Source organism: Entelurus aequoreus, linkage group LG06, assembly GCF_033978785.1.
Source record: "Entelurus aequoreus isolate RoL-2023_Sb linkage group LG06, RoL_Eaeq_v1.1, whole genome shotgun sequence".
In the NCBI taxonomy this organism is placed as follows: Eukaryota; Metazoa; Chordata; class Actinopteri; order Syngnathiformes; family Syngnathidae; genus Entelurus; species Entelurus aequoreus.
The window spans coordinates 47,142,522-47,170,187 of NC_084736.1; the positions used below are offsets into that span (position 1 = coordinate 47,142,522).

Here is a 27,666-nt window from a genome sequence, read left to right on the forward strand (position 1 = left end):
AATACTATGTGTGGACCTTTAATAAGGCGGAAGTTGACATTCATGGCACTAGTACATGATTAATGACATTTAACGGCGATGGCGCTTGATGTAAAGTCCAGAGCCAAACGGTATGAGAAACTGGATTTTCTCGGAGAGGGACAGGTGAGGATTTTTGACCGTCAGTGTTTTCATTGTTGCAGTTTTCGTTCTTTTCAGGGCGCTAGTTTGTGAGCTGCATGGATGAAAGCTAAGAGTAGCATGCTAGCAACCCGGTTGTTAATGTCAACAAAGCCTCGGTCAATATTGAATTCACCCGCAATACATTTGAAATAATGTCCACCATTAATTATGTATCATAAATATGACTATTGTTTGGAGTGTATTTTCCAACAAAACAAAGCGAGATAATTAAAGCAGTAACAATGGAGCTTGACTGGTACAACATCTCCCAAGTAAGGACACCCCTCATTTACATTATTATATCTTTTCAAGGGAAATTGCTAATAACAGGAACATTTAAATTAAAAAGTACTCAGCGTACAGCTATATAAATATATTGTTTATAGTGCTGTAAACACATGAGAGAACGCCTCACAGTAACATGTTAAAGTTGTGACCAAAGTGGTTTGTATTAGGATCCTTTCTTTAGGAGTCCAACCAGATGCTTTATTTTCTAAGGCGGTCTAAAAGAATGGGACGTAACTAAAATTGAAGTTTAGAATTTACTCCATACAAAGGAGTAAGTACAGACCACGCAATACAAGTGCTGGAGGTAGTGAACAGAGCTATCTGAACGTCGGAGCGATCTCTAAAAATGGTCGCCCTCCTCACATGATTTTGTCCATGTTGCATGCTCGCCTTGGCGGCGATCGAAACCGAAAGTTAACTTGACGTGTGTGCCGAGCGCACACACTTTCTCCTACTGTCTTGCTCCGTGCACCTGGTACTTCATTTTCTGGAACCTACAGGAGATACAATGTGTGTGTATTTGCGTTTACATTTGAGGGGTTCCGTTTTGCCCAAAGGAGGGAAACTAGTCATGTAATACTTGAAATTCCCTTCAGCTTGGCACCGGCATTTCCCCGCATTCGCACACTCTTTTTCATTTTCTTGTTGTTTTTATTAAAGGCCTACTGAAACCCACTACTACCGACCACGCAGTCTGATAGTTTATATATCAATGATGAAATCTTAACATTGCAACACATGCCAATACGGCCGGGTTAGTTTACTAAAGTGCAATTTTAAATTTCCCGCAAAATATCTGCTGAAAACGTCTTGGTATGATGACGCTGCGGATGTGACGTCACGAGTTAGACAGGACATTTTAGTCCAGCACCGCGGCCAGCTTAAAGTTGTCAGTTTTCATCGCAAAATTCCACATGATTCTGGACATCTGTGTTGACGAATCTGTTGCAATTTGTTCATTGCATTTTGGAGAAAGAAGCTGAGCAAGCAAAGAAGAAAGTTGTCGGTGCGAAGCGGAGTATTTTGCGAGGGAAGTCAGCAACACAACACAGCCGGTGTTTCATTGTTTACATTCCCGAAAGATGCAGTCAAGATCGAAGAACTCGGACAACAGAGACTCTTACCAGGAGGACTTTGACTTCGATACACAGACACCTGTAGAGAACTGGGACAACACAGACTCTTACCAGGATTACTTTGATTTGGATACACAGACGCAGACGCGGTACCGTGAGTATGCAGCTGCGCTTCCAAACATTTGATCGCTTGCCCGTGCGTGTCACGTACGTAACTTTGGGTAAATATATAAGCTTTATGAACCTTGGGTTAGGTGAACGGTCCTTTGGGCTGAGTGATTGTGTGTGTTGTGCAGGTGTTTGAATTGTATTAGCGGGTTGTATGGACGGGAGCTAGGAGCTAGCATAACAAACACCTAGGTGTTTGTTATGCGGGATTAATTTGTGGCACATTAAATATAAGCCTGGTTGTGTTGTGGCTAATAGAGTATATATATGTCTTGTGTTTATTTACTGTTGTAGTCATTCCCAGCTGAATATCAGGTCCCACCCGCCTCTCACAGTATCTTTCCTATCTGAATCGCTTCCACTCCCCACTAGTCCTTCACTTGCACTTTCCTCATCCACAAATCTTTCATCCTCGCTCAAATGAATGGGGAAATCGTTGCTTTCTCGGTCGGAATCGCTCTCACTTCTGGCCGCCATCACTGTAAACAATAGGGAACTTTGCGGAAATGTTCAACTGACTACGTCACGCTACTTCCGGTAGGGGCAAGGCTTTTTTTGTCAGATACCAAAAGTTGCGATCTTTATCGTCGTTGTTCTCTACTAAATCCTTTCAGCAAAAATATGGCAATATTGCGAAATGTTTAAGTATGACACATAGAATAGATCTGCTATCCCCGTTTAAATAAATAAAAATCATTTCAGTAGGCCTTTAAGTTTTGCTTGCATGGATATTATAGCTGTGGTGAGTTAATTTACCTAACAGCAACCCCCTGAATTGAATTACTATTAAGAACAAGGTATTGATTTATTTATCCGTACCACCCACTGTTTGAGTTACATGCTTTATAAAAATCACTTTATTATCAAAGTAGATGAATAAAATGAACTGAGACAACATCTGCTGGAACATAAACCAATTCCTCTAAGTCTATTAAGTCAATTTTTAAAATTGAAGTCTTTGTGATTCTCAATACAGAAAAAAACAACAAGTTCACTAGGTTTTGCATTTTTCTAAAGGTTACACTTGACTAGGGTTGCAAAGGGGTGGAAATTTTCCGGTAAATTTCCGGAAACTTTCCGGAAATTTACCACGGGCAGTTAAGCTCGGAAAATTTGGAAATATTGACCATTTTTTGATTATTCAAAGTTGGACACTGTCCTTGGGAATTAATGAGGAATTACAATAATTATATATTATTGGGCACTTGTCTCCAAACCCCGTTTCCATATGAGTTGGGAAATTGTGTTAGATGTAGATATAAACGGAATACAATGATTTGCAAATCATTTTCAACCCATATTCAGTTGAATATGCTATAAAGACAACATATTTGATGTTCAAACTGATAAACCTTTTTTTTTTTTTTGCAAATAATCATTAACTTTAGAATTTGATGCCAGCAACACGTGACAAAGAAGTTGGGAAAGGTGGCAATAAATACTGATAAAGTTGAGGAATGCTCATCAAACACTTATTTGGAACATCCCACAGGTGAACAGGCAAATTGGGAACAGGTGGGTGCCATGATTGGGTATAAAAAAATATTCCATGAAATGCTCAGTCATTCACAAACAAGGATAGGGCGAGGGTCACCACTTTGTCAACAAATGCGTGAGCAAATTGTTGAACAGTTGAAGAAAAACCTTTCTCAACCAGCTATTGCAAGGAATTTAGGGATTTCACCATCTACGCTCCGTAATATCATCAAAGGGTTCAGAGAATCTGGAGAAATCACTGCACGTAAGCAGCTAATCCCGTGACCTTCGATCCCTCAGGCTGTACTGCATCAACAAGCGACATCAGTGTGTAAAGGATATCACCACATGGGCTCAGGAACACTTCAGAAACCCACTGTCAGTAACTACAGTTGGTCGCTACATATGTAAGTTCAAGTTAAAACTCTCCTATGCAAGGCGAAAACCGTTTATCAACAACACCCAGAAACGCCGTCGGCTTCGCTGGGCCTGAGCTCATCTAAGATGGACTGATACAAAGTGGAAAAGTGTTCTGTGGTCTGACGAGTCCACATTTCAAATTGTTTTTGGAAACTCCGGACCAAAGAGGAAAAGAACCATCCGGATTGTTATAGGCGCAAAGTTGAAAAGCCAGCATCTGTGATGGTATGGGGGTGTATTAGTGCCCAAGACATGGGTAACTTACACATCTGTGAAGGCGCCATTAATGCTGAAAGGTGCATACAGGTTTTGAAGCAACATATGTTGCCATCCAAGCAACGTTACCATGGACGCCCCTGCTTATTTCAGCAAGACAATGCCAAGCCACGTGTTACATCAACGTGGCTTCATAGTAAGAGAGTGTGGGTACTAGACTGGCCTGCCTGTAGTCCAGACCTGTCTCCCATTGAAAATGTGTGGCGCATTATGGAGCCTAAAATACCACAACGGAGACCCCCGGACTGTTGAACAACTTAAGCTGTACATCAAGCAAGAATGGGAAATAATTCCACCTGAGAAGCTTAAAAAATGTGTCTCCTCAGTTCCCAAACGTTTACTGAGTGTTGTTAAAAGGAAAGGCCATGTAACACAGTGGTGAACATGCCCTTTCCCAACCACTTTGGCACGTGTTGCAGCCATGAAATTCTAAGTTAATTATTATTTGCAAAAAAAAAATAAAGTTTATGAGTTTGAACATCAAATATCTTGTCTTTGTAGTGCATTCAATTGAATATGGGTTGAAAATGATTTGCAAATCATTGTATTCCGTTTATATTTACATCTAACACAATTTCCCAACTCATATGGAAACGGGGTTTGTATATGCTGCTGCATCTTTGTGGCATTTTTGACGTAGCTCTTTGCACAGTATTTGCAAATGTACACAGCCTTTCCGCCTACATTGGTTGGGGTGAAATGTCTCCACACATCAGATGGTGTACATGGCATTATTCTGTTTGTATTTATTTATTCTTGTAAAACACTAATGCAATGCCACACACAGATATAAATAGTCAGCTAAACAATTGGAGTAGTCTTCATAAATATTTTACTGATGGACAAATGAATAGAAATAGGCTAAATGAATAAATGAACACTCAATCAGAATGCTAAATCAAACTATAACCTACATTCTTGTATGACAACAGAATGGCTAGCAGAACAGAAGGCAGAGGAAACTACACGTTTTGATTTAGTATTTGCCATTTGAACTTTACATCCATCCATCCATCCATCTTCTTCCGCTTATCCGAGGTCGGGTCGCGGGGGCAGCAGCTTAAGCAGGGAAGCCCAGACTTCCCTCTCCTCAGCCACTTCGTCCAGCTCCTCCCGGGGGATCCCGAGGCGTTCCCAGGCCAGCCGGGAGACATAGTCTTCCCAACGTGTCCTGGGTCTTCCCCGTGGCCTCCTACCGGTCGGACGTGCCCTAAACACCTCCCTAGGGAGGCGTTCGGGTGGCATCCTGACCAGATGCCCGAACCACCTCATCTGGCTCCTCTCGATGTGGAGGAGCAGCGGCTTTACTTTGAGCTCCCCCCGGATGGCAGAGCTTCTCACCCTATCTCTAAGGGAGAGCCCCGCGGAGGAAACTCATTTCGGCCGCTGTACCCGTGATCTTGTCCTTTCGGTCATAACCCAAAGCTCATGACCATAGGTGAGGATGGGAACGTAGATCGACCGGTAAATTGAGAGCTTTGCCTTCCGGCTCAGCTCCTTCTTCACCACAACGGATCGATACAGCGTCCGCATTACTGAAGACGCCGCACCGATCCGCCTGTGGATCTCACGATCCACTCTTCCCTCACTCGTGAACAAGACTCCGAGGTACTTGAACTCCTCCACTTGGGGCAGGGTCTCTTCCGCAACCCGGAGATGGCACTCCGTTAATTCCCATAGAAAGTTTCCAACTTTGATTATTCCCGGAATTTTGCAACCCTACACTTGACCGTAACACTGAAAATGTTTTAAAACTGTAAATATTGGTCACTTGTCAGCTTTATCAGTTTATTCCTTTAAAAAAAGAGCCATGGTTTTTGCTTGTTTTGTGCAAAATGTGCAACAATATTGCTTTTATTGTAGCTTACCGGAAAGGATGAAAAGTGCATATTTGCATTTACTTTCCCTGAACATATATCGTTTATGGGATAGACAATATATGTTCAGGGAAAGTAAATGGTTCTCGCCCGGAAAAGGGTGGAGTGCCATCTCCGGGTTGGGGAGGAGATCTTGCCCCAAGTGGAGGAGTTAAAGTACCTCGGAGTCTTGTTCACGAGTGCGGGAATAGTTGATCGTGAGATCGACAGGCGGATCGGTGCGGCGTCTTCAGTAATGCGGACGCTGTATCGGTCTGTTGTGGTGAAGAAGGAGCTGAGCCGCAAGGCAAAGCTCTCAATCTACCGGTCGATCTACGTTCCCATCCTCACCTATGGTCATGAGCTTTGGGTTATGACCGAAAGGACAAGATCACGGGTACAAGCGGCCGAAATGAGTTTCCTCCGCCGGGTGGCGGGTCTCTCCCTTAGAGAGGGTGAGAAGCTCTGTCATCCGGGAGGAGCTCAAAGTAAAGCCACTGCTCCTCCACATCGAGAGGAGCCAGATGAGGTGGTTCGGGCATCTGGTCAGGATGCCACCCGAACGCCTCCCTAGGGAGGTGTTTAGGGCACATCCGACCGGTAAGAGGCCACGGGGAAGACCCAGGACACGTTGTGAAGACTATGTCTCCCGGCTGGCCTGGGAACGCCTCGGGATCCCCCGGGAAGAGCTGGACCAAGTGGCTGGGGAGAGGGAAGTCTGGGCTTCCCTGCTTAGGCTGCTGCCCCCGCGACCCGACCTCGGATAAGCGGAGGAAGATGGATGGATGGATGGAAAGTAAATGTGGATAGACTCTATCCAGAAGCCAATTTGAAATAAAAATGAACCCTGAGACGTTTCAAACTGTCAACTACATCAGTTTGAACATTTTTTATGAAACAAAATTATTTCATATTTATTTCACAAGATTTGTCTGTTTTATGTGAGCACATTCAACTTAATTGCAATTTGCCATCATTTTGCAAGATGCACAGAAAATCAACAAAAACCAACATAAAAGGAGATGATTAGGCTTGTATTTGGTGGCTAGACTGAGCCCTTTTTTTATTACACATCCTTTGTACTTACTACTCTTACTGGGTTAAACAGGGAGCCTGTTGATTGGATGGAGCACTGCTCCCACCTAGCTGCAGACTTGTGTATTGTTCTAATATGACTACCAGAGTGTAGACACACATAATGAAAATCTCTAATGCTGCTAAGAAACACTAGTGTATTACTAAACTAATTCATAAATTCTTCTGTTCTCCAGTTTGCCACAGTATACAAAGCCAGAGACAAAAGAACAAACACTATAGTTGCCATTAAAAAGGTAAAGTAATGTAGCTACGGTCGACAAATTAACAGCCCCTTTCTGGTATTCTGATGTTCATCTATAATTTTACGTTGTTTGTTGTCCGCTAGATTAAAGTTGGCCATAGAACTGAGGCTAAAGATGGTAAGTTAGTAAGTTAGCCTACAATATATACCCTGTCTTTGCTTGTATAAAGTTGTATTGCTTTATTTGTGTAGGTATCAACAGGACTGCACTGCGCGAGATCAAATTGCTGCAAGAGCTGCATCATCCAAATATTATTGGGGTAGTGTTTGGTTTTATTATTGTTCTTATGTTAATCCTCCATGTTAATTACTTTAAGAGACCTGCCTTACTGTAATCCGATCTATTTTGTGTTTCAGTTACTGGATGCATTTGGACATAAATCTAACATCAGCCTGGTGTTTGACTACATGGAAACTGATTTGGAGGTAAAACTATGTTTTTATTAGATGACACACCTCCTGTATGTTGTGGCTTCTCAATAAAGCCGTTCCTCACTGTCCATTTCTATTTAGGTTTTTGTCTTTTTATTGTTTGTTTTGAAATTGTCCATCTTTACGATCTGCTATTAAGATGCTTTAAGTAGTAGAGGTGTGCCAATCCGATATTGATATCGGCTTGGGATACTTCATGTTAAATGTCTGATATAAGCGCGCCGATACAAGCTGTACTGTACCATGTGTACTTGTGCAAAAATGTCCTCTAATATCACACATAGTTGGTCTTTTTGTGTATTTTAGAGATTTCATTCACAAATGTAAACGTGGTAGGTTTAGCAGCTACGCAACAGCTAAGCACACTATAGCACCCAAACTAGACATATGAAATAAGTGTCCTTAACTGAACAATATTGCAGTTTAAAACACCACATTTGTCAATATAAACAAGTATCAAATAATTAAAGTTACTTATTACTTACACATACAAAGTCTCCAAGGCAGAAGAAGCGTATTGGAAAGTATCCAGTAAAAAATGTGTCTGCATTATTGAATTTATTGTGCCATGAGCTTAACTTAATGAATTGTTGTGGCCACTAGGTGTCACCAAAAAAACTACTTAAAGACAGCGTACGTCCATTCCAATTGGTTAATAATGAATAGGTTTTCATACCTACTAATTCCATTGTGTTATATTTAAGTAATTTTACTAGATCAAGTCCTTTCTAACATTCCACACTCCAAATTAATAAATGTATGTATAATTCCTACTGATAGGGTATCTGATCAATATCTGTATTGTATCAGAGGTAGTTATCTTTGTCATGTAAACACATTTTTTCTACTCACTCTGGTGGTCTTATTAGCTTCTACTGTATTTAAACTAAAACTATAATTTCCAAATTCTTGATATCCCCTCCCTAAAGTTGTAAGTTTCATCCTAATGTTTTTCAACAAACCGCTACGATTGATTTGATGTTTGCTTCCAATCCTGCAAGTGAGATCAATAGACAGCCACCAATCTTTCCACTGCACCCATTTCTTTGTTTTTAGCATACAATGCTCTAAGATTCCAAATAGATGCACACCTCTCATATTAGATTAGAGTGCTTTAAAATAAATCAATACATTTCCACTCTTGGCTCTAACAGCCAATTGATTGCATTAGCAGCTAAGTATGAAATATGACGCTCAGCTAACGACCAGTGCTCCAAGTGCTTATATTCAGGCATTTACAATCACTTACAATTACAGAGCATACATCCTCCCAGCTATATGTCTACATTTATAGCTTTTATTCCTCTTTTTCTATTTTTAAGGTGATCATCAAAGACACCAGCCTACTCCTGACTCCAGCCCATATCAAAGCGTACATCCTCATGACTCTACAGGGGTTAGAGTACATGCATCAACACTGGGTGTTGCACAGGGTAAAAGCACAAACACTACACGTGCTGCTCTCTTCCCGCCTGTCTTTTAAATGTCTTGATTTGCATTTTTAGGATTTGAAGCCCAACAATCTGTTGCTTGACGGCAGCGGAGTGTTGAAGTTGGCTGACTTTGGTTTGGCCAAAGCCTTCGGCAGCCCCAACAGAGTCTACACTCATCAAGTTGTTACCAGGTCTGTGTTGTAGAATACACTCCATTTTTATTTGCTCCCATTTTTCACGAGTTAAACTCAAAAATCTAAAACTTTTACTTTATACACAAAATACCTATTCCTCTCAAATATTGTTTACAAATCTGTCTAAATCTGTGTTGGTGAGCATTTATTCTTTGCCAAGATAATCCATGCCACCTCACAGGTGTGGCATATCAAAATTCTAATTAAACAGCATGATTATTGCATAGGTGTGCTTTCGGCAGCACACAATAATAGGCCATTCTGAAATGTGCAGTTTTGCTTTATTGGGGGTCAGAAAAGCAGTCAGTATCTGGTGTGACCACCATTTGCCTCATGCAGTGCAACACATATCCTTTGCATAGAGTTGATCAGGTTGTTGATTGTGGCCTGTGGAATGTTGGTCCACTCTTCAATGACTGCCAAGTTGCTGGATGTTGGCAGGAACTGGAACACGCTGTCGTATATGCCGATCCACAGCATCCCAAACATGCTCAATGGGTGTCATGTCCGGTGAGTATGCTAGCCATGCAAGAACTGGGATGTTGTCAGCTTCCAATTGTGTACAGATCCTTGCAACATGGGGCCATGCATTGTCATGCTGCAACATGAGGTGATGGTATCGGGTGAATGTCACAACAATGGGCCTCTGGATCTTGTCACGGATATCTCTGTGCATTCAAAATGACATCAATAAAATGCACTCTGTTCATTGTCCATAACATACGCCTGCCCATACCATAACCCCACCCCCACCATGGGCCACTCGATTCACAACGTTGACATCAGCAAACCGCTCTCCCACACGACGCCACACACGCTGTCTGACGTTTTCCCTGAATAGTAAAAACCGGGATTCATCCGTGAAGAGAACACTTCTCGAATGTGCCAGACGCAATTGAATGTGAGCATTTGCCCACTGAAGTCGGTTACAATGACAAACTACAGTCAGGTCGAGACCCCAATGAGGACGACGAGCACGTAGATGAGCTTCCCTGAGACAGTTTCTCACAGTTTGTGCAGAAAATTCTTTGTATGCAAACCAATTGTTGCAGCAGCTGTCTGGGTGACTGGTCTCAGACGATCATGGAGGTGCACCTGCTGGATGTGGAGGTCCTGGGCTGATGTGGTTACACCTGGTCTGCGGTTGTGAGGCCAGTTGGATGGGTTGCCAAATTCTCTGAAACGCCTTTGAAGACACCTTATGGTAGATAAATGAACATTCAATTCACGGGCAACAGCTCTGGTGGACCTTCCTGCAGTCAGCATGCCAACTGCACGCTCCCTCAAAACTTTCAACATCTGTGGCATTGTGCTATGTAATAAAACTGCACATTTCACTGTGGCCTTTTATCGTGGGTAGCCTAAGGCACAACTTTGCAATAATCATGTTGTTTAATCAGCATCTTGATATGTCACACCTGTGAGGTAGGATGTAGTATCTTGGCAAAGAAGAAAATGCTCACTACCACAGGTTTGTGAACAATATTTGAAAGGAATAGGTCTTTTGTTTATATAGTAAAAGTTCTAGATCTTTTGAGTTCAACTAATGCAGTGGTTCTCAAACTTTTTTTGTCATCCCCCACTTTGGACAAGGGGGAGTTTTCAAGCCCCACCTGCCCCCATCGCCCCAACAGAACGCTAATGCCAACATTTTCAAATTTATCGAACATCAAGTAACATCAAGTTTTATACATTCAAACTCAATAACATAAAATACAATCAAGTTCAATAATAAATAAAATAACTGTGCAGCTGTGGTATAACTTGCATCAGGTTCAATATCAAATAAAATAACTTGCATCAATTCAATAATAAATAAAACAAAAGTGTTATAACTTGCATCAAGTTCAATAATAAATCAAAAAAAGTGTTATAACTTGCATCAAGTTCAATAATAAATCAAAAAAAGTGTTATAACTTGCATCAAGTTCAATAATAAATCAAATAAAAGTGTTATAACTTGCATCAAGTTCAATAATAAATCAAATAACTTGCATCAAGTTCAATAATAAATAAAACAAAAGTGTTATAACTTGCATCAAGTTCAATAATAAATAAAAACAAGTGTTATAACTTGCATCAAGTTCAATAATAAATCAAATAAAAGTGTTATAACTTGCATCAAGTTCAATAATAAATAAAACAAAAGTGTTATAACTTGCATCAAGTTCAATAATAAATCAAAAAAAGTGTTATAACTTGCATCAAGTTCAATAATAAATCAAATAAAAGTGTTATAACTTGCATCAAGTTCAATAATAAATCAAATAACTTGCATCGAGTTCAATAATAAATGAAAATAAAAGTGCCACTTTGCAATCTTTGCCAAAAAAAGGAGGACAGGGCAAGTGAACATGAGTTTTACAGTACTCCAGCCTTAGTGGCTGCAATGAGCCTGTTTTGCACTGCACAGCTTTTCAAATCGGGGTTGCAGGCTTGACACTGCCACTGTTAAAACCTCATTGAATTCGGGGCTGAGCTGCCTTGACGCGAGTGTTTCCCGGTGAATGACACATTGTGTCCAATGCGCATTTGGCGCAACCCTCTTTAATAGAGCCTGCAGTCCGTTTCTTGACTTTGCCATGCGCGCCATCAGAGCAAAAGCCCATACAGTTTTCCCATTTAAGGTTGTGTTCTTTGAGGAAACTGTCCATTATCTTGAACAGCTCATCAGCAGTGGCTCTATTTTTTATGTATTTGCAAAACAGCAAATCCTCGCACAGTGACTCGCCATTCACAAAGCTTCCGCTTAGCCCCGCCCCCATTAGTTACCGGTACTGTTGCTGTCTGTCAAACTTTCGCTCCTACCTAGCAATGTAAAGCATACAGGAAAAATAAGTAATTTACATTTATCTATATAGCGGATTTCACAGACAGAATCACAAAGTGATTTCCAGTGTGTATAGAAAATGAAAGCATAGTAAAAAAAAAAAATTAAAGAATATAATAAAAAAAAAAAAAAATCAAAGTGAAATTTCCTCCCGTTCCTCGCGCCCCACCTGTCATGTCTCTATTCCCCACCAGTGGGGCGCGCCCCACACTTTGAGAAACGCTGAACTAATGAAAGATGGGAGCAAAAACAAAAGTGTTGCGTTTATATTTTTGTTCAGTGCAGGTTTGTATATCGTTAAAATGTTATCAGTACGATACCCTTATCAATATTCCTTATCAATACCGGTATTTATTGGTACTATATGTAATTTGTGGAAACAAAATATGTGGAAAAATGCATTTTAATTAGCATTTATATTAGCACAAATTAAACTGTAGCCATAACACCTCAAACATGACGTACTGTAACTTCCCAGAGCTGGAGCTCTTTTATCAACACTTGTTTTTTTAGGTCTTAAAGATGTCAACTATGTGTGCAGTGTCAGGTGAAATGCAGTTATGTCATCTTCGTCTAAAGACCACACAGATCCATCACTGTGGTTTTTTTTACTCATTATAGTCAACTGGAAATAATATTCATATATGGCATGCATTTGCAGAGCACACACCTTTTTTTATGATTTATCATATCAAATATATCATATAAATCCATACAATCAATAAGCATGTTATGTGGGTGTGCATTTTGTAACAATAGGAATTGTTATGTGTTTATGTTGCACACAGACGTAGTTGAGTGACAGACAGGAAGCCATATTGAATGTTGTGCTACCTATGTATGTGTGTGTAGTGTGTATTATATATATATATATATATATATATATATATATATATATATATATATATATATATATATATATATATATATATATATATATAAAAACTCAGTGAGCAAGTGTAATGCTCGATTGTCCAGTTTGTAGTCAAGAGACAGGACGAACTGAAACACATTTAAGCCAGATGTGTTTTAATGACACGCAAATGCGGCGCAATGGAGTGACGTCAGACGGCAACCAGAGACCTGTCCCAGAGATGCTGTCTTGCTTCAAAGCAACTTTATGGATTATTATATTACCTCAATGTTTCACTTTTTTGAGTGGATTAATATTGGCTTGTGGATTAATGGAACGCTAGGAGGGTGGTTGATAAAACGCAGGCATGACTCTGTTGTGAGTTCAGTGCGTTCACTTCAAACTGACACAGCGTGCGTCACTTTGAGGAACTTTTGTTGAGGAAATATTGTTGTTACACACTTTTGTGTGTTGTTGCTTCCTTATTTGTCATTATTCAAAGCTGATTTTAATGTGTAACGTTGGTAGCTGAACTGAATGGGACAGCGTGTCATAATTATGTCGGTCAACTGGAACAAAAAATACTGATCGCAGTATCGTTAGTCCTGAATCTTCATGACTCAAACATTCAATCCTCATGGACCGACCTAATTAGGAATAGGTATCAAAAAATACCGGTACTCAGTAAATATCCCCAACAATCCCTACAGAACGTTCGCGCATATTAAAACATGCAAACTTGATAGCACATGCAAAGCTGATCTACTAAGTTTGTGCGCATTGAATTGCATTCTTTAAACGAACAAAAAATAAAAGCACAATCCATTTAGCATGTCTTGTTTTCATGAATATGCAGAAAATAGGCTGATTATTAGAACGCCCACCATACTGGGAGGAGGAGATGCAAATATAATCATTTAGCGTTCACATGTGATTTATCAAGGCTTAGACTGCTCTGCGACTGCTGTTTTGCACCTATATTTAGTAAGTTTGAAATGTGCATGCTAACTGGCTCAGAGGGCCGCTTCATGATATTAATTAGTGGTTCTAAGATCTTACGATGTTGTGATTGCGTCAATTCACGCAAATTCGAACAAGCCTTGCGAATTATGTGTGGCTTTGCAACTGTGCCCAATTCCCATAGTATATTTTGGCTGGTTATTGACATTTTCCCCAATCAAATTTGTCCGGGCAGCACTCAAACACAAGGCCATCATTTAACCCACAAGTGACAAACTCAAGGCCCGTGGGGCCCTATCTGACCTGCCACGTCATTTTATGTGGCCTTCAAAAGCCTGGAATTAATGTGTCTTACTAAATGTATTACATTTTCCATTTTGACAGAAAAATATACATGTACTGCAAGCAATTTCATATCTTTTCAACTTTATCTAATATTACAACAATACATATTTTTTTGTTATAATCAAAATAAGTACTGTATTTTCCGAACTTTAGAGCACACCGGGATAGAAGTTACACCCACTAAAATTTTAGAAGAAAAAAAAATATTTCCATACATTAGCTACACTAGACTATAATCTGCAGATATATATGTTGTGAAATTAATTATTTACACATAAATATTCTGTAAATGTTTATGTACATAATTGTTTCCAAACGGTGTCTGTGACACAGCAGTAAAACGGCTGATCAAAAAAAACAGAAGTCATTGTCATGGACCCACTAGCTGTGGAAGCTAGCTCTCCAATCAGCTAAACAGACTCAGTAACTCCACGGTGACGTGTTGGTGAATTTACTGCAGAATTTGTGAAACTGAAACAATACAAAATTATTGTCATTGTAAGGTAATAATACTAATTAGCTAATCCTAACTACGCTAGTGTCATTACATTACAATCGCATTTACAAATATGCATGAAAACACTCCTACAGACATCACACAGAAATCACTACCTGTAAATGGAAAGACACCTTCAGTGAGCGAACTTGTCCATAAGATGGCACCATAGCACAAACAATCAAACACTTCCTAGGTGTATTTGCTTGTTTTTTAAACATTTTTTATTATGGCTGTTATCGGAGAAAAATCCATAAGCTAGCCGCCCTGTCTAATAAGTCGCAGGGTTCAAAGTGTAATACATTTAAGCTACCGGTACTTAAATATCTGCTTGACTCATGATATTAAAGCAAGTTATCCAATTGTACATTGTAAAAATTATTTTTAAGGTAAATAACTAGTAGCTCAGTCGCCAGAGCTTTACCGTAAGAAAAAAAAACTGGTTTGTTTTCCATTTACAGTAATACACAAAAAAACAAATGTTTTGATTCATATATTGTAAAAAAACATCGTAAATTGTACAGTAAATTTGGGCAGCTGAACTGTTACTTCTGTACTATAAAATCTACCGATTTTTTTACACTGTACGTAAAAAAAATATAATAATAAAAACATGTAATGAGACTATTTATATTTATATATTATTCATTGTTACAAGCGGCTCTGTGACAGAAGCCATAACTGCGATGTGGCCCTCAATCAATACAAGTTTGACACCCTGGTCTAACCAATCAAATCTGTACCACCGGCGGCGATTTTGCCACGACTTTTTTGAAAATGCTGCAGCGAAATCTGTCATTTTAGGCAGCCAAAATAAATAAAAAAGACCGCAAAATCTTAGAGGGACTGATTATTATTACACACTTGTCCTTTTGTTTGATTATCATAAAGAAAACTCGCTTTGGAAACAAAAGTCAAAGTGAAAAGCAGATATTTTGGTTTGGCTCAAGTAGAATTTAAGTTTAAAATAATTTCAATGACAAAAAAGCTTGGAATAGCTTGTTATAGTAAATATTTAGTTAAGAACTGCATTTGCATGTATTACAATTTCAAAATTGAGATGCATTTATCAGTAGGGATGAAATGCCTTACTATCACATTATTTGCAGGCTTTCGTTGGCCACATAAAATAATGTGGCGGGCCAAATGTTGGACATCGATGTCCTTTGTTAAATATGTCTTGCATTATGCATTTTCTTGCGTCTGGACCGTCACAACACCATCAGTGTGTTAAAAATTGATTCTGTTCTTTTGATCACACTTCTATATCACCCAAAAAAGCTGGTTTATATCATATTTGTGTTCTGCATGTCAACAACATGATGAAATTCCACAGGTTGGACCATATGAAGCCATAAATGTGCAGGAAGTGAGCGTCTCCATAGTGACAGGCAGTATAAACGCAAAAACCTAATTTTTCATATAGGGCGGTCTGTACCACTTTTGCACTTGTTATCAATTGTACACACAGTCTTGGTAGATCACATCCAAAACGCCCACTATTAGCACCTCGTAAAAGTCCTTGCAAAGTTACAAATGTATCTCTTCAGAGTTATTTCGGTATACATGATTAAGTGATTGGTAATAGTTTATTTAATTATTATCTTTCCTAGGTGGTACCGATCCCCTGAACTTCTGTATGGCGCCAGGATGTACGGAGTGGGTGTTGACATGTGGGCAGTGGGATGCATCCTGGCAGAATTGCTCCTTCGGGTAGGTAATTTTTTAAAGAAGAGATAAAAAATTGTATACATGCTATTGTTTCTTAGAATGTTTTATTTTTATTTTGCTGCAGATACCGTTTCTCGCTGGAGACTCCGATCTTGATCAGCTCACCAAGATCTTTGAAGCTCTTGGGACCCCCACGGAAGAGTCTTGGCCTGTGAGCATTTTTTAGCCCCTGATTATGTCAATGTATTGTTTAATTTGAAGGGCAGCGCGGCGGATCATGGGTTACACGTGTGCCTCACAATAAGAAGGTCCTGGGTTCAATCCCCCGGCTCGGGGTCTTTGTGTGTGGAGTTTGCATGTTATCTCCGGGTATTCCGGCTTCCTCCCACATTCAAATACATGCACTTGTGGATAGGTTGATTGACAACACTAAAACATTGTCCCTAGTGTGTGAATGTGAGTGTGAATGTTGTCTATCTGTGTTGGCCCTGTGATGAGGTGGGAACTTGTCCAGGGTGTACACCGCCTGCCGCCCATATACAGCTGCGATAGGCCCCAGCACCCCGGGGACCCCAAGAGTGACAAGCAGTAGAAAATGAATGTATGGTTTCATTTGAGCAAAAAAACAAAATAATAACCCTTGTTTATTTTTTACTCTTTAGGGAGTGAGCAGTTTACCAGACTACGTGCCATTCAAAATATTTCCTGGCACGCCTCTTGAACACATATTTAGTGCAGCTACTGATGACTTGCTGGAGTTGCTACATGGACTCTTCACATTCAACCCCTCCACAAGGACAACAGCTACACAGGTAACTTAAAAAAACTGCCAAGGTTTTTGCTTGCTTTTAAAGATAGAAATCATGGTTCAAGTTTGAAAATGGGATGTCATGCTTTTGATTGTGTTTGTACCCCTAGAGGGGGGGGGGGGGTTACCCACACATGCGGTCCTCTCCAAGGTTTCTCATAGTCATTCACATTGACGTCCCACTGGGGTGAGTTTTCCTTGCCCGTACGTGGGCTCTGTACCGAGGATGTCGTTGTGGCTTGTACAGCCCTTTGAGACACTTGTGATTTAGGGCTATATAAATAAACATTGATTGATTGATTGATTGATTGATACTTTTGATGTGTTCCATTCACCTCAAAAGTTGGAAGTCAAAGCTGGGAATGACGTCAGAGCTGAGCCATGAGCGTTCAAGTTACGAAAAGCTGTTCTTGCGCTTGCCTTATCTGAACATAAACAACTTCTGGACAAAAATGCGCTCCTTCTGCAGTGTTCAAGAACGGTGGATACAGACGCCATTGCTAGCCATGTAGAACACATCCATCTATCCATTTTCTACCGCTTGTCCCTTTTGGGGTCGCGGGGGGTGCTGGAGCCTATCTCAGCTGCATTCGCATGTACCACAAAACATTTTTTATTTACACTTCAGTAACATTACCATATATATTCAACAATATATCGTTATGACTGATTTAGTGTGAGAAAAACTAGTCAGAAATGATAATAACGGTTATTACAGGAGCGTCTTTATTCTTTACACTCAGAGCAGCCATCTTTGAAAGTGTCGACAACGTTGTGGATATTTCCTGAATGTTTCAATTGACATATTGCTTGTCCATTGCTTTCTTTGGACTTATATTGAGCTATCAAAACTAAAAAAAAATGGGGCAGCATGGCTCAGGTTGTAGAGTGGTTGTCTCCCAACCTGAAGGCTGTGGGTTTGATCCCCAGTACCCCTGAGATCATGTTGAAGTATACTTGAGCAAGATACTGAACTCCAAATTACCCCTCATGCTGGGTCATTTATAGGTGAATGTGGTCATTGTGTTAAAGTGCTTTAAGGACCTGGAAGGTAGAAAAGCATTGTACAAGAAAATTAAATTTTTATAAAAACAAACAAAAAAAAGCTGTAAAAAGGCTAAAAAATACTTCAAGGGGTCATATCATGATTTTTTTCTGTTCTACATTTCAAACACTTCCTTGTGGTCTACATCACATGAAAATGTGTTTTTTTGGTCAACATTTTGCATAGATTATGTTTTACAGACCGAAGACCGTGTCTTCAGGATGCGTCGTTTTGTGGGTGGTCTTATTTACGCGCCTTCACTTCGACACCGTCTTCTTTCTGTCATCTTTCTTGTCGTTTTTAGCACTTCCGTATGGAGTCTACCGAAAGATATAAGTTCAAACTATAAGTAATTTTGTAGTAGAAATGGCAACAGCGGAGGGTTCATGTGCATGTATAAGCCAGTCTGCCTCACATCAAGAGGATAGCTATTGGAGCGTATTAACTATAATGGTGGACTCGCGCAAAGCAGTTTGGGTAAATTTCTTACCATATATGGGTAATTTGGTGGCGTTATCCGTGGGCAAACAGGTTTTGCAAATTCCAAACGGCTCAATTGGAGGATGTATGAAGGAAGGCAAGATTGTTAAATATCTACCCAATGCCTCCATGGTTTGGTTGCATATTGGGCCCCTTTAAAAGGCACATAAAGTAGTACAGGAGCTAACGACCGCACTGCTCTGATGACTGAATGATCACAGGAGAATGATAAACCCGCCCAAAATGCATATGCTATCGGGCACAAAATGGCTACTCTGCAAGGCACACAATGGGTGGATAAAACATTTGTATGCTAAGATAAGGTTTGTGCATTAAAACATATTGTGGAGGTCTTGCTCCTCCGGGTTCGTTGGACCATCAATCAACGACATCTCGGGCTCTTCCAAGTTTGCAAAACAGTTTTATTTTTCAATAAAAGTGCAAAGTCTCTTTCTCCAGTGAGCACACAAATGGTTTTCCTCCGGCGTTTTGTCTGGCTCTCGCTCGCGCTCGGCTTTGCTCTCCACCATCAATCCCCCTTCTCCTTCCCGACTGCTCCCTTTAACAGGGCGACAGGTGATCAGACAAACACTCTCAGCTGTGTCATCTACGCACCTGTCGCTAATCTCGAAACCGGTCCTGGCACATCCCGCCTTGCTGCAGTTCCGCAGGCCACGCCCCTCACATACCTCCACCGCCAGACTCAGGCCGGGACGCCGTCCGGCCTCGCCCACTCCCCTCCGCCCCCGTGAGGGAGCGGGAAAGGAAGTCCGCCACGGCCATCTGTACACCCGGTCTGTGAATCACTCTGAAGTTGTAGGGTTGCAACGCTAGATACCAACGGGTGATCCGCGCGTTGGCATCTTTCATGCGGTGGAGCCACTGGAGGGGCTTGTGGTCCGAGCAGAGGCTGAATGAGCGCCCCAGGAGGTAGTATCGGAGGGGCCCGACCGCCCACCTGATGGCGAGACACTCCCTCTCCACTGTGCTGTACCTTGCCTCCCTTTCGGACAGTTTCCGGCTGATGTATAGGATGGGTCGGTCGACGCCCTCCACCTGCTGGGACAAAACCGCTCCCAGACCTCTACCCGACGCGTCAGCCTGCAGACAAAACGGGAGAGAAAAATCAGGCATGTGCAGGACCGGCTCCTCGCAGAGGGCCTTCTTAACCCTCTCAAACGCCTGCTGGCACTGCTCCGTCCACTGGACCAGATCTGGAGCACCCTTTCGGGTGAGGTCAGTTATTGGGCTGGTCAGGTCCGCAAACCGGGGGATAAACCTCCGGTAGTAGCCCGCCAGACCCAAAAACTGCCTCACCTCTTTTTTCGTCTTGGGGTTTGGGCAGGCTGCAATTGCCGCTGTTTTATCTACCTGCGGCCTCACCTGTCCCCCTCCCTAGTGGTACCCCAGATACTGTACTTCCCTCCGGCCAACTGCACACTTCGCCGGGTTGGCGGTGAGCCCTGCTTGCCTCAGGGACTCGAGCACCGCCCCCACCCGCTGCATGTGTTCTTCCCAGCCGCCACTCTGGATGATGACGTCATCCAGGTAGGCGGCCGCGTATGCAGCGTGGGGTCGCAGTACCCGGTCCATGAGGCGCTGGAACGTGGCGGGTGCACCGAACAAGCCAAACGGAAGTGTCACAAATTGGTACAAACCTTCCGGAGTGGAAAAGGCAGTTTTTTCCTTGGACTCTGGTGACAAGGGAATCTGCCAGTAGCCCTTGGTTAAATCCATCGTCGTGAAAAAACGAGCAGTGCCCAGCCGATCCAGGAGCTCGTCGACCCGAGGCATTGGGTACGCGTCAAACCGTGATACTTCGTTCACCTTGCGGTAATCCACACAGAACCGCACAGACCCATCCTTCTTCCCTACCAGAACAATGGGGCTGCACCACGCACTGTGGGATTCTTCTATTACCCCCAATTCCAGCATGGATTTTAATTCCTCCCGAACTACTTTGCGTTTGTGTTCGGGGAGCCTGTATGGCCGAGATCGCACCGTAACCCCCGGGCTGGTCTCAATATGATGCTGGATGAGATTTGTGCGCCCGGGCCGAGAGGAGAACACATCAGAAAAGCGCTGCTGCAGCTTGGCAACATCCGCTTTCTGCGCTAACGTGAGCTGGATGTCACAGGGTAGAGGAGGGGCCGTGACAGAGCGCGGGATCTCTGGTCCCAGCTCCTCCTCCTCCCGCACTACTGTCACCATGAAAACAGGCTCCGCTTCCCTCCATGATTTCAGTAGGTTTAGATGGTAGATTTGAGTGTCTCCGCCCCGGTCCGAGCGTCGAACCTTGTAATCCACATCACCCACTTGCCGTGTGACCTCGAAAGGTCCCTGCCACCTCGCAAGTAATTTTGAGCTGGATGTTGGGAGTAACACAAGTACTTTTTCTCCCGGTGAAAATTTTCTAAGCTGGGTCCCCCTGTTATACGTGCGTTGCTGCCGTTCCTGGGCGCGGAGCAAATTCTCCCGTGATAAGTGGCCCACCGTGTGGAGTTTTGCTCGCATGTCCATAACGTACTGAATTTCGTTCTTGCTGGAGCTTGGACCCTCCTCCCAACTTTCCTTAATCACGTCCAACACCCCGCGCGGTTTCCTGCCGTATAACAACTCAAAAGGCGCAAAGCCTGTGGAGGCTTGGGGTACCTCCCGCATCGCAAACATTAGGGGATCCAGCCATTTATCCCAATTTGGTCTGTCCTTGTGGGTAAACTTACGGATCATGGTTTTTAGCGTCTTATTTAGCCGCTCCACCAGCCCATCTGTCTGTGGGTGGTACACGCTCGTGCGGATCACTTTAATTCCCAATAACCCGTACAGTTCCTTTATCGTGCGTGACATAAAGGACGTGCCCTGGTCAGTCAGAATCTCTTTCGGGATTCCAACTCGGGAGATGACCTGAAAAAGCGCTTGCGCCACACTCTTTGCAGAGATGGAGCGCAGGGGCACTGCTTCGGGATAGCGCGTTGCGTAATCCACCAGGACTAACACAAAGCGATATCCCCGTGTGCCCTGGTGGAATGGTCCGACGAGGTCCATCCCAATTCTCTCGAATGGTACCTCCATGAGCGGCAATGGGCGCAAAGGCGCCTTCGGTGTGGCCGCCGGATTCACCAGCTGGCAGTCCGGGCAGGCAGCGCACCACCGGCGCACGTCTGCCCGGATGCCTGGCCAGTAGAATCGGACCATGACCCGATTGAGTGTTTTATTATACCCCATGTGGCCAGACATGGGATTGTAGTGCGCGGCCTGGAAAACCATTTCCCGGCGGCGTTTAGGCACCAACAACTGGGTGATTTCCTCTCCCGTTTGAGTGTCACGGCTCACTCTGTACAATCTATCCCTAATAATGGAGAAGTGAGGGAATACCCGCGCTGCTCCCGGGCGCACCAGCTGACCGTCGATGTAATCCACCTGGTCCCAGGCCGCGCGCAAAGTTTCATCGCGAGACTGCTCGAGGGGAAAGTCCTCCGTAGGTCGCCAATACGGGACCGGGGGGGCTTCCCGCGAATCCCCCGCCGCTTCCCGCCCGGCAGTGTCGGATGGACCCGCGTCGCCACTGAGAACTGCGCGGATACTCCCCTTTCCTACGGTCCGTGAACGCACCCCCACGCATTGTGTTAGTAAACGTCTAAACCCCGGCCAATTTGTGCCCAAAATTACGGGGTGCGAGAGGTGCGTACTTACAGCTACCTCGAACCTATGCTTTTGGCCCTCATACCAAATTTCTACTGGCACCATAGGGTACTCGTGCATATCCCCATGAACACACCTGATTTTTAGCCTTGTTGCCTGCCTCAAAGCCCCGGGTCGAACCAGGTTCTGGTGGATCATGGTCTGCCCGCAGCCCGAATCCACCATCGCCTGGTATGTACTCCCTTGTATCGATACCTTGATACCATACGTCTCACCCGGGCCGGGGGAGGGCACTGAAGGGCCGGCCGCCCGGGTCACGCGACCCACCTCCACCTGCGGAGGTCCATGACGCGCGCGACCGGGCAGCCCACGCCTCCAGCCCGCCTGCCCAAGCGTTTGAGGGGCCGTCTGCGCAAGAGATGTTCTGAGGGAAGCAGCCGGGACCTACGGAGAAATAGCATCAGAGTCACGCAGGTTATGATGTGGATTGTGCTCTACTCCCTCCTCCCGTCGCGCATTCTGCCCGTGCGCCGGGGTTGCCGGATGCGCCTCGCGGGGGACGGCCAGGTGGTCCTCGGCGAGGGTCACCGCAGCTGCCAGGTCCCGTGGCCGGTGGTACCGGACCCAGTCGGCCGTCTTCTTCGAGATCGCCTCCAAAAACTGCTCCCGGACGAACTGGTCCAGCAGCCTGCAGTCTCCCCCTTCCGGCTGCAGCCAGCGCGTCGCCGCCTCCTGGAGCCGCTGGCAAAAGGCGAATGGCCGATCCTCCTCCCCCAGCCGCATGGACCTGAACTGCCGCCGGTATTCTTCAGCGGTACAGCCCGTCCGGTCCAGCACCGCCCTCCTCAGGTCCAAAAAGCGCGCTCGGGACGCCGCCGGCAGGCTGAGCGCCGCTCTGCGCTTCACCCGTCAGGAGCGGCAAGAGCCGCACCCCCCACTCTTCTTCCGGCCACGCGCATGCTCTCGCCGTGGCCGCAAAAAGGCATGGGGTCCTCTTTATCCCCCATGCGGTGAATGGTGACGGTCGTCGGCCCTGGCCATGCCCCGCCCATCTGTTCTGCCATCGCCCGCAGGACTTGGCACTGTTGGCGGGTGTTTGCTGCCACCTCCGCGAGCACGCCCGCGAGAGCCGTCATGGGATCTTCCTCCCCCGCCTCTGGTGGTCCTTCCCGGTTGGGCGCCAAATTGTGGAGGTCTTGCTCCTCCGGGTTCGTTGAACCATCTATCGACGACATCTCGGGCTCTTCCAAGTTTGCAAAACAGTTTTATTTTTCAATAAAAGTGCAAAGTCTCTTTCTCCAGTGAGCACACAAATGGTTTTCCTCCGGCGTTTTGTCTGGCTCTCGCTCGCGCTCGGCTTTGCTCTCCACCATCAATCCCCCTTCTCCTTCCCGAGTGCTCCCTTTAACAGGGCGACAGGTGATCAGACAAACACTCTCAGCTGTGTCATCTATGCACCTGTCGCTAATCTCGAAGCTGGTCCTGGCACATCCCGCCTTGCTGCAGATCCGCAGGCCACGCCCCTCACACATATATTTAGTTGGTCTTTGGTAAATTTGGTACAATGTTTGTAAATCGAGGTTCCACTGTACCTAAGTTCCCCAACACATTTAGGGATGTGACACGGGCCAAGTTAAAAACGTAGAATTTTTCAGATGCGCATTTTCTTCCACATTACAAAACTCTTCACCTGTGACCCTGAAACACATAAGCAGTGAACAATAAATGAATGCATCTTTGTATTGTTATACACCTGATGTGTAATTCTCATAGTATAATTCGTATCCATTGATTGTGACCCTATCATGTTTGCACATCTCAGGCTCTAAAGATGAGGTACTTCAGCAATCGACCTGGTCCTTCTCCTGGCTCCAAACTTCCCCGACCCAACTGCTCTGCCGAAGCTCTGCGAGAGATGGATATAGCCAGGCCCAAGAGGAAAATCGAAGGCCTAGAGACAAGTAATGAAAACTTATTTTTGATATTGTTTTGGAATTTTTCATATTCAACAAAAATATGTCCAGACAAAAACTAAGGTCTTTTTTTTTTTTTTTTTTGAGTACTCAAATAACATCAGTTTACAAAGGAGAAAGGGTTTTCGCTGCTACCGAAAAGAAGAAGAAGAAAGAACAACAAGGAGCGAGAGAGAGACAAAAAACTTCAAATCTTATATGCCTTGAAAAAGGAGAGAAGGGTCTGGATGAAATGTCCCATCCTAGGAGGTGGGAAAGGGGAATGAGCAAAACACATCTTATCTAATTTGTGATACTAGCAAAAACAGGAATGTTTTGGTTAAACATTGGGTAAAGCAGTTAACAACATCAATCATCAAGGAAACTCATTTGGGGAGTAACATTTGACAGAAAAGACATAATTTAGTAATCAACCAACAGCAGTCTTTGTCCTTGGAGAGAGTGGGGGTTTGGAGACATCCCCAATGGGCTCCAAAAATGCATAGGCCATAAAAGTGTCATATCTCTGAAAAAACACAAACACTTAGGCTACAATTGTGTGTATAAGAAATTACTAAAATATAAATTTTGCCATTACAATATTTATACTCCTAACCCACACTACTACCACAATGGATTTGACTTCATTAAATTCGCACCAACGGTATTGTTTATTTAATTTATGGTCAGGGTTCTACTCACAACTAGGTCAAATATAGTATGAAACCTGGTGCACCTTTCCTGTCCTAGCTATTTAAAGCAGGCAAATAAATCCGGAATAGCACTTGATAGAAAGTAGCAATTCCAAAGGGTGTTGGCTCTACTAGTCATTACACAGTGGAGGCACATTTCTACCTCTCAGTGGATTGTGGCAGCATTGAAGTAGAACTCTGGTGTTAGTGGGAGGTTCAAAGCTTTCCCGTTTCTTCCTGTGGTTTGGAAAATCTCTGGGTTGACTATTCAGTATGGTTGACGCTCCAGTATATTACAGAGAGAATGTGGGGACATATATAGACTCTCTCGGCATGTATATTACACGTTTTTAATGTTGTTAGTTGTTGTTATTATGTTACTTAAAACGGACCTATAATGATTTGAATCAACATTTAAAACACTTCCTTGTGGTCTAGACAAATTGTATTAAATATGCTCTGGTGTAAATTTTGCTCCACAGTCACATTAATAACCCACTTTTTGCTTATGTCTGCAAGATGCTCATTTGTGAAGGCGTTTACAGATTGCAAATGAAACCACACCCCACCCTTTCCAAAAGTATAAAATGTATCTTTTGAAAAAGTACACTGTTTAAATATATATCTTAAAGTCATTACTGCTATTTTTTTTGGTTTTGTTTTACCAGACACGGTCAAAAATGTATTTCATTAACCATACAGTAGTACCTCAATTTATGAGCTCTTGACTTGCTCTTGACTCAAAAGACTTGTATCTCAAATCAACGTGTACCATTGAAATTAATTGAAATCAATGTAATCGGTGCTTGGCACCCCAAAACAGCACCATTTTAACATGTAAGATGCCCTTTAAAAAAAGAAAAACAAACTGTGAAAAAGTAAATATTGTACAAAAACAATACAATAGAATGTACTAATAACAACTGCAGTAGTTTTATGAAGTAATGTAACAATAATGTGCAGCATTTCATACAGTTTCGCAAACTCATCATCCATATTTTCATAGATAAATGTCTGGCATAAGGTATTATTTTAACATTCCTGACTGGTGTTGGACTCATTCTGCTTCAGTATGGTGCAGACTTGCAGTGATACGCACAAACTGCTTCGCCAACAGGCTCCGTCATGTTTTTGATGATTTATTTTTTTAATGCAATGAATATAATCCAATTCTTCTTCTCAGCGCCGTCCTTTACACTCACTTTATTCCTCCCCATTTTTGGAAAACAAAGTTATGTCCATGTGTAGCTACACTAATGCTAGCAAGTAAAACCAGATGTTTTGGGCGAATCTCACAGGTTTGTCTGTCACATTTGCTATGCCAACTAATGGAGGGGATGTTTGTACTGTAACTCAAATTTTTGCTTGCAACTTAAAACATAATTAGCCGATAAACAAAACAATCTTAAATTGAGGTACGGCTATAAAGATTAACCCGATCACAACATTAGGTACACCTGCACACTCTCCAACGGATACAGAGCTGCATTACAAACTGCTTTCAGCAGCATTTATATCCCTGCATGTCGGTGTTATTGTGCGCGTGCCATGAACATAAAACTTAGTCTTACCTTTTCTTGGTGTTTCCTCAAACTCGGCTGGTCTCAAATACAGTTTGGACACACCTTCTCATTCAATGCGTTTTCTTTATTTTCATGACTATTTTACATTGTAGATTGTCACTGAAGGCTTCAAAACTATGAATGAACACATGTGGAGTTATGTACTTAACAGAAAAAGGTGAAATAACTCAAAACATGTTTTATATTCTAATTTCTTCAAAATAGCCACCCTTTGCTCTGATTACTTTTTCGCAAACTCTTGGCATTCTCTCGATGACCTTCAAGAGGTAGTCACCTAAAATGGTTTTCACTTCACAGGTGTGCTTAAAGCTCATCGAGAGAATGTCAACAGTGTACAAAGCAGTAATCAGAGCAAAGGGTGGCTATTTTGAAGAAGCTAGAATATAAAACGTGTTTTCAGTTATTTCACCTTTTTTGTTAAGTACTTTTGGCCTGTACTGTACATCCACCTCGCTGTGATGTCACAACGTAACCAGACTGCAAAATACCACAATCAGAGGCATTCAAAACTGCGTGCAAGATAGCACCTAAATGCATGAATTTTATGATTTGACATTGTCAGAGAAGACCAAACACATTATAGGTCCCATTTTATGTACTCATTTTCTAAACATTTTGTCTTTTGATTTTCAGCTCCCATGAAGAAAAAGTTGATATTCTAACCGCACGGGACCAGATGTTAGCCGGCATGGCGACGGTGCTGCTGCGACCGACAATCCAGTAGGGGATGTAAAGTAGGACCTGTAGTCCAAATTGGCACATTTGTGATGCCTGCCTGGAAATACCCTGCGACAGGTGACTGAAAAAGAAAACAAGCCTATAGTCTGATTCTTGATATCAGCTTTTCCCTAAGACCATATGGACACAATTATTGAGACATAATGCCATTATAATAATGATGGGATGACAATGTTGGACAATCCGTCCCAAGCTATCTTGGGTTTTCACGCCTAATTTATCCTGGCATGACTTTGAGTCATGGCATATAGTCATGTATTGGTAAAATTAGGAATTACGCTATTGGAAACCATCTGTCTGCAGTCTGACCCAACTGTTTTGTTGCCCGCACATAGTATGCATTATTAATTTTGTATGAAAAAAAAATAAATAAATAGTGCAAATACCTAAAAGGGTCTCTCTGGAGTGATTATACATGAAATAGTTTCCAAGCCATGATTATTAGCCTGTG

General features: G+C 42.9%; 1 protein-coding gene across 1 annotated transcript; it reads left to right on the forward strand.

Moving 5' to 3' along the window:
* cdk7 (cyclin-dependent kinase 7) lies at positions 1-27,607 on the forward strand. Its single transcript, XM_062050859.1, has 12 exons — positions 1-144; positions 6,994-7,053; positions 7,146-7,179; positions 7,254-7,321; positions 7,419-7,487; positions 8,816-8,926; positions 8,999-9,117; positions 16,218-16,317; positions 16,400-16,486; positions 16,938-17,087; positions 24,073-24,211; positions 27,111-27,607. The coding sequence occupies exons 1-12, from the start codon at positions 79-81 to the stop codon at positions 27,137-27,139; spliced, it is 1,032 nt and encodes a 343-aa protein (XP_061906843.1). The 5' UTR covers positions 1-78; the 3' UTR covers positions 27,140-27,607.
* Positions 27,608-27,666: the final 59 nt, after the last annotated feature.